This window comes from Lathyrus oleraceus, chromosome 7 (genome assembly GCF_024323335.1).
Source record: "Lathyrus oleraceus cultivar Zhongwan6 chromosome 7, CAAS_Psat_ZW6_1.0, whole genome shotgun sequence".
NCBI classification, from domain to species: Eukaryota; Viridiplantae; Streptophyta; class Magnoliopsida; order Fabales; family Fabaceae; genus Lathyrus; species Lathyrus oleraceus.
Window position 1 is genome coordinate 477523607 of NC_066585.1, and position 8802 is coordinate 477532408.

The following is an 8802-nucleotide window of genomic DNA, read 5'->3' on the forward strand; positions in this document are numbered from 1 at the left end:
CTGTTTTACGTTTCCAATTGATATTCTTTACATACATGATGCATTCCGATTAAAATTTTGATATGTAGTCTGATTTCGTATGTGAATCTAAGTATGAACATCCTGTATAATTGTATATGCTATGCCTGTGATCGAATGCCATAAGAGTGCAGGTTTTCGGAAGTCATGCTGCTGCCAAGCCTCCAAACCCGTGGCCGCTCGCTAGCTCATCGCTAAGCGAGCCTGCAGCGAGCCTTCGCTGAGCCTTCGCTAGGCGAGGCAGAGGCGAATGGGACAGTGGCTGCTTCGTCCCTTCGCTGTTCTATTTCATGTGTATTTAATTATGATTTTGCATCGTTTGGCCTGAACTCGTAACTGTTATGTGCATTTTATGGTAATAGTCAAATCATATTTTATCCTAATGCTCTAACCCGTGCGTTGAATGGTGTAAAAGCTTCCATATCCCCAATGAAGTGGCCGTCTAGGTGCTTCACTTTACGTGTGGGAGACCTTCGTGGAGATGGATTCCAAATTACTTCACTTTAATGTGAAGATTCATATTGATTGCCTAATTAATTTTAATGTATTAATTTTTAATGTATTGATTTTAATGTGTTGATTTTAATATGGAGATTCTTCATAATTACCTAATGAACGTTAAAATATGGACTTTAAATAAATGATATCGGACCTCTCTTCGTTACCCCATGATTACGGTATTACGGTCAGGTCCCGCGAATATGGGGATATCCTTAGCAAAGACCCTTCGGTTAAATCATCATAGTCCCTCGGACGTTGCCTTCGAAAATACGATTTTGTCCCTCGATGACCCTTCGGTGTAGCCTACGGTTAAATGATGATAGTCCCTTCGAATGCTAAGGTATCCTCACAACTGTTGCCTTCAATGACCAAGCGATGACCCTACGATGTCCCTTTATATCCAAAGGATAAAATTACTTACTTCTCAATAGTAAGGACAGTTTTACCCTCCTCAGGATAGGAAATGCCCACAAAGACCACGGATAGGTATAACTCTTAATTGCTGACTCACAACCTAAAACATTTTTCACACGTCACACTTGGTATACATTCACACTAGAATCATTACCAAGTTATACCTTTTCTAAACCGCTTTCAAAATCAAACGAGATAAACACTTTGTATACATTCATACGAGAATCATTACAAAGTTAAACTCTCTTTCAAACATTTTTTAAGCAATTCACCAACACTTTTCAGACAAAAATATAAGTGATCCAGCAATCAAGAGCCCATGGATAACCATGGATACAAAGGGTGCTAACACCTTCCCTTTGTATAATGTACCTCCCGAACCCAAAATCTATCGAGGTCTTTCCTGTTCTTTTCCACCTTTCCTTATTGGATAAAAGAAAAGTCGGTGGCGACTCTTGCTATCCGCGACATTGCGATTAAAAACACAAAAAGTCAGTTCACCGTATGACACCTGGCGATTAATTTCAGCCCATCTGGGTGAAATTTGTATATAATTCCTGTGATCATCCGACCATGTTACCAAAATTGGGTAGGACTCTAACGACCCTCCGGTCGTTGTTTGATAAACCTTGGTAGAACCCCTGATAAAACTCCTAATAAAATCCTTGGCAAAACTCTTGATGAAACCCCTGATACAACTTTTGATGGAATCCCTGATGATAAAACCCTGATGAAACACTTTGACAAATTCCTGATGGAACCCCTTGATTAATCCCTGATGATCAGTTTCATCCTATCTGGGTGACACTTGCCTATGATTCCTATGATCATTTGATCATGTCCCTGGAGTTGGGTAGGACTTTTAGTGATACCACAATCACTCTGGCTGAGACCCCTCTACTGATACTCTGGTGAAGCCCCTTGATAAAGTTCTTGTAGAACCCCTTGATGGAACCATTTGATGAAACTTCAGATATAATCCCTAGATGAAACCCTTGATAAAATCCTTTTGATGATATCCCTTTATGAAACCCCTTGATAGAAATCTGGTGAAACCCATCGATGGAACCCTTTGATGAAACTTATGATATAACTCATTTTGATAGAATCCTTTGATGAAACCCTTGATAAAATCCTTGGTGAAACCCAAGGTGAAACCCTTTGATAAAACTCTGATGAAACCCTTATGATAAAAATATGATGAAATCCCTAATGAAACCCTTAATGGAACATTTGACGAAAACTCTTAATGAAACCCTTTTTGATCAATTTGAACCCTTCTGAGTGACACTTGCATACGATTTCCATGAGCATCCGATCATTTTATGAGAATCGGATAGTACTGTACTAATACCCTGATCACTCTGGATGAAACCTCTTGGTAAAATTCTGGTAGAACCCCTGATGGAATCTTTTGATGACATTTCTGATAAACCCTTTTGATAAAATCCCTTGACAAAACCCTTTTAATAAAATCCCTTGATAAAATTCTGGTGGAACCCTTTGATAGAAAATTCGGGTGAAACCCTTTGATAAATCCATGATGAAACCCCTTGATAATAACACTTTGTTGAAACTTCTTGGTAAAACCATGGTGAACCCTTGGTGGATAATGCTCTGATGAAAACCCCTTGATTGAACCCCTTTGACAAAACTCCTTTGATAATATCCCTTGGTAAAATCCCTTGATATAACCCCTTGATGAAAATCATTTATACTTCTGATGAAACCCCTAATAGAACTCTTGGTAAAAGCTCTTGAATGAAACCCTTGGTGGAACCCCTTGAAAAACCCCAGTGTAACCCTTTGATAAAACCCTGGTGTATTTGATGGAACACATCCCTTGTATGGGATAGGTTAATAAGCTGGAGATGTGAGAGGTGAAGACCTGCTCAATAGTTGATAATGATCATTCAGGATGACAAACTAATTGATATATTCCTTTGACGACTCATGGTAAGTGAGTTTACGGGGAAAGTCATTTATAAAAAACTTGAGTGATTAGTATCTTTTGTTGGTTATCAATTGATAAACTAACTTCCATCTCTCACAAAAAAAAATCTATAACTTCCATTAACCGTTGAATGATGACACAAATTAAAAATCCTGTTCTATTTTTTTTTTTTTTTGATCTCATCTCTTTCTCAATCAGCATACTACTTTTTTGTTGAACTTTTTAAATTCTATTATATTTCTATCTTACTTTTGATTTTCTATTGTAACTTTCTAATATGCAGTATTTTTTACTCCCAATATAATTTATTTTAACTAGCGTTCAAACGGGCACTCCGTGCCCGTTTGTCCGCTTTTTTTTACTGCGCTAACGCGTGAAAATATTAATAGCTTCTTTTTTTATATGTTTGATTTTAATATAAACTATTTATATGATGAATTATATTGGTATTTATTCAGATACATATTAAGTTTTGTTTGCAATATGTAATATTCGCGCATTAAATTTTGTTTGAATTGAGAAAACCGCATTTTGACATGACTTTGTTCAACCAATTGTGAGTGGAATAATTTGGTGATTAGAAATACCATATATTATGAAAAAAAGAAAATAGGTTACACCAAAATTAAGTTTTGTTTTTATATAATTTTATAGATAGTTAAAAATCATTAAAAAATTTAGATAAAATAAGACAAAATGTGTTTAATAAATAATTAAACATAAACATTAACTGAGACATTAAGTGACATTGTTATATTTTTTATTGCACAAATGCGTAGAAATATTAACAATGTCTTTTTGAAAAAAATTATTTTAATATACATTATTTATATGATCAAACATGTGATATCTGTTCAAATATATATTAAATTTTATTTATAATATGTAGTATTATGTCAATGTTTGAAAATTAAAATAGATATGTTATTTTTAAAGTTATCAATAAAAAGACATTATTCAGTCTATAAAAATAGATTAATCTTATCATCTATATAATTTAATTTGGAGTAGAATGTGTAGATATAATTACGGAAAATACATTGCAAATTGAAGAAAAAAATCCAAACAAAAATATCATAAGTTCTCTTCATTTAGTAGTATCCCCTCTTTATCAAAGAAAAGATGAAGATCAAAGATTATTACTGTTGCATTCTTACTACATTGTTGAAGAGATGTTTAATTATTTTAATATGCATGTGATGTGCATTACATCCTCATGCCAAAAACACTAAAGAACATAAATTCCAAAATAAAATTTTGAAACATAATAAGGAACAAAAATCATAGAGAAAGAAATAATACTCACCGATAATTATGGAGAATTAGTGAGAGAGAAAAAGATAAAAAAAATAGGATGATATAATAGTATTTTGCATTCTCCGGGTATACATTTTTTTTGTCACAATAACCTATATTATATTCAAGCGAGTCAAATGTTTTGAATGTATTTCTTTGATGATATGACATTCCGTCATGTATTTGTAGTTTTTTTAAATCTCAATAGCGCATTGATAAAGGGATGTACGAAGAATTGATTCGAATCTTTATAAGGTAAAAAAAACCATATTACACTACTTACTATTAATTTTACTATCTTTTTCTCTAAAAAAAATTCTAATTTGAGAATCTTACATTTTTTCTTTACTACGGAAAACAATTGTAGGGAAAAAGAAAATACTTCGAATAAAGATTTCATGTTCGACATTCCTCTTAAAGAACGTCATTGATTACATAGTATCAATAGTATTTTGCATGCTTCGATATAATTTTGAATATCTTTGTTTACCATTTTCAAAATGTAATACTATTATTTTTAATGCGACCTACAATAGAAACTTCATAAAAAGAAAAACTGACACTTATTTTTTTCTGCTGTGCGCATTAAAAAAAGCGGGCAGACGGGCACGGGAGTGCCCGTGTGAACGCTAGTAGTTATAGATAAAATTGGATAATAATTTTATTAAAAGGATGAATATTATTTTTGTCTACTGACATAGAATCTTTTTTTAAATGAGAGAAACCATCACAAAATCAAAGTTTGATTGAACGATCACAAAAGTAAAAGAAACCACCAAACTCAAGTTAGAAAGGACGACACAACCCTCCATGCTTTAAACGCGAATAAAGATTCTGTTTGATAAAAATTACGGTCGATTAATAAACTACCTTATAGTTTATGATTGATGACTGGTAACTGATGGTTTATAGCTTATTGTCGATGATTGATGACTGATAATTGATAAGATAATTGAAGAATTAGGTAAAATTAACGATTCAACTAACTTATAAATGTAAAATGACATAAAACATATTTATTACATATTTATTTTATTTTAAATTAAAATAAATTATAAAGGATAAAAGATGACTTTTGTGAAATGATAATGATAAAAATGGAAGAAAAAATGATAAGCTATAAGTTAATAAAACAGACTATAAATAAGCTCATGATGAAAAGATCATTACCAAATCGATCGAAATTGTCATATTGACTTATAAACTATAAACTATAAACTATAAATAAACTAGAAGCTCGCCAATATGACTTACCAAAAAGAGCCAAAGAGCATCCCTCCTTTCGAAGTCCTCAATCTAACATGTCTCAGATTCGTAATTATCGAAACCTCAGAACCAAAAAAGGAAAAGGTATTAGAAGAAGTTCATTTGAACACGATCAGAGAGAGACTCATTAAGGTTTGAACTCACCTGAGAAGGCTATGAAAAATCACATTCTAAACCTTCAGGGCAAGCTCCCCAGCTACATCAAAACAACTTTGACTAAGCCATTGATGTAGCTTTTGATATGTGTTTTCTGAAATTTGTTTTTGAGACAGATAGTAAAATGATGGAAATGATGATGAACAAAGAAAACTCCCAGAGAACCATTCTTGGAATGATAAACAACATATATATAAAAGTTATGTTATAAACGACCGAGTTATTTTTATGCATAATTTTTTCATCATAGATCTAAACCTAAGAGAATTTATCGACATCAGATAGACTCACAAACATGATAAAAATATAACAAACAATAAATAAAAGTGTAATGATAAAATATGTTCGATTAACTATATCACAAATAATGTCATGACCACACCATATACATATTATAAGTTACGATAATGTACAATGCGCACAACAGAGAAAAATAAATATTTGTTTTTCTTTTTATGAGGTTTCTATTGTATGTCGCATTAAAAATAATATTATTACATTTTGAAAATAGTAAATAAAGATATTCAAAATTATATCGAAGCATGCAAAGTAATATTGATACTGTGTAATCTATGACATTCTTTAAGAGGAATGTCGAACATGAAATCTCTATTCGAAGTATTTTCTTTTTCCCTGCAATTGTTTAAGAAAAAATGAAAGACTCTTAAGTTAGAAATTTTTTATCGAAAAAGATAGTAAAATTAATAGTAAGTAGTGTAATCAAGTTTTTGTTTACCTTATAAAGATTATAATCAATTCTTCGTACATCCCTTTATCAATGCGCTCTTGAGATTTAAAAAACTACAAATACACGACGAAATGTCATATTATCAAAGAAATACATTCAGATCACTTGACGCGTTTGAATATAATATGGTTTATTGCAACACAAATAATACCTGGAGAACGAAGATACTTTGTTTTAGTCTAGATTTGGTAGAACAACAATTATGACTTGTTTTTGAATTATCTGGATTTCTGGTAAATAAGGAAAACAATGGACTTAGTAAATGTATATGGTTTTATTTACATAAACTACAAATAGCAGTTAAATTCATGCACTCAAAAATAAACCAGAGTAAAAATATTCTTAAATGAATTAAATAAAAACCTCTCCATCCTTTGAGATATTATTTCTCTTTTCATCATTTTCCAAAGTTGTGTTTTATCTGTTATCACTGTGGAGCTCCAACCGATAGAGTAAATTTTCAAACGTTTGACCTGTTTCAATGAGAATGATAAAAATGTTACCGAAAGAGTGTTGAAAATGAAAGAAACAATTTTTTATACGTATTACAGAAAAGATAAATACACCTTATTGTCGAGTTTGCCGATGGATGAAATACTTTGTTCATCCTTCCATGTGTTCAATTTTTCTTCAAAGTCTGTTATCTAAAATTTATTGCATAAGAATAGTGAGAATAACTATCACCCCATTTATATCTAACGTAAAAGCAGAAAATAAATGATTAAGTATAACTTACTTTAATGTCGAAGCAAGTTTCAACATTCTTTCGTCTCAACTCCTTACATAATTGAAAGATTTCACCGTGTTCTAGTTTGACGGTATATTAAAGCAAAAGAAAATTATATTTAGTTATTATCTATCTATGATATAAAGAATACAATATAAGTTTGGTATGTCGTGTAACCAAAATGAGAACCAACGTGTGAGCAATTTTTTCAATGTACTTAATAAATACCTGCGAGTGCGATAAAAGAATTTGTTTGTAGACTACATTTTTTGTGCTTTCACCATCTTCTCCTTTCAATTTTCCTTCCCTGGTTAAAACTCTTGTTGTAGTCTGTGAAACACCCCTGGATAAAGCCACATATAACTGTCCATGACTAAAAACATGTCGTGGAAGATATATTCCAACATTTGGAATGGTTTGTCATTGTGATTTATTTATTGTAATTGCAAAACTTAGTCGCACAGGAAACTGCTTTCTACTAAGGACAAAAGGCAGTCCATCACTTGCAGATGTTTTTATTTTAATTCTAGGCAAAAAAACACGTTTTCCTGCGTTGCTTCCTGTCAAGATTTCCACATCCAACATATTCATAAATAAACCATTACATAATAACCGGATCCCATTACACAATCCATATCTAGGTACTGCAACATCCAATTCATTGAGATTATTTTTCGTATATCATAAATGTAAAGTTCTGTATAATGTAATCCATTATAATTCATTATTTGTATAAATATTTTAGGCTAAATAAATCAAATGACTTTAGTAATAAAAATGTTTAATTTATTGAAATGTAAAAAATCTTTACACCGTTAATGCATATCAATTAATTCTGTATATTTGACCTACATGGCCTCACACAACCAACTCCTCGCTCATGCAGCCGCTGTCAAAATTTATAGAACCAACTATCAGGTACAGAGCCTTAAATGGAAATTTTGTTATGCTTGTCCATAAAATCATCTAACTCGAAATAATGGAAGCAGGCTTCTCAAAACGGTTCAATAGGCATCACCTTAAACTGTCACTGGTTTTTGCCTTTCTCAAATGACACATTAGATCATCAAGCTGCTCAACGCGCTCTTGATTTCATGTTTGGATGGTAATAGCTATTTCCTATCAAGTTTTCTCTTAACCCTGCATTTGTTCATATTGTCCGCAAAATCACGAATCACGACATAATGGCAACCAAATGTTTATGTTATGCTTCAAGCTTGTTAAGGAATTTGTTTGTAGGTTTATGCAGCCAGTGACAACAGGAGAGTATCCACTAAGCATGGTGTCTTTTGTGGGAAATCGATTACCAAAGTTCACTCGAGAGCAATCCAAGATACTTACCGGCTCATTTGATTTTATTGGAGTCAATTACTACACCTCAAATTATGCGGCCAATATACCACATTCAAATAACGACACAAGCAAATCTACCTATTTCAAGGATACTCATGTCAACTTAACAAGTAGGAATTTCCACCTTGTTCAAAACTCATGAAGAATTTTGCTTTGATTTTTTCAATGAAAAGAAGATAATTCCTTGTTCATTTTGATTTGGTTGAAAATGAATTGCACAGGAGGTGATTCGGGGACAGAACCGTATTTGACTTCGCACTACCAACTTCTTGCTCATGCTACTGCAAAACTGTACAAGACCAAGTATCAGGTCCTTTGCATTATTGAATTGTTTTAAACTTAAAATATTTTTTTGAAATCTGCGGTGAA

General features: G+C 32.1%; 1 protein-coding gene across 1 annotated transcript; it reads left to right on the forward strand.

The window, feature by feature from the left end:
- Positions 1–7932: 7932 nt before the first annotated feature.
- LOC127104436 (beta-glucosidase 12-like) lies at positions 7933–8770 on the forward strand. The gene is made up of 4 exons (XM_051041618.1): positions 7933–7998; positions 8070–8185; positions 8320–8543; positions 8655–8770. The coding sequence occupies exons 1-4, from the start codon at positions 7933–7935 to the stop codon at positions 8768–8770; spliced, it is 522 nt and encodes a 173-aa protein (XP_050897575.1).
- The last annotated feature ends 32 nt before the right edge of the window (positions 8771–8802 follow it).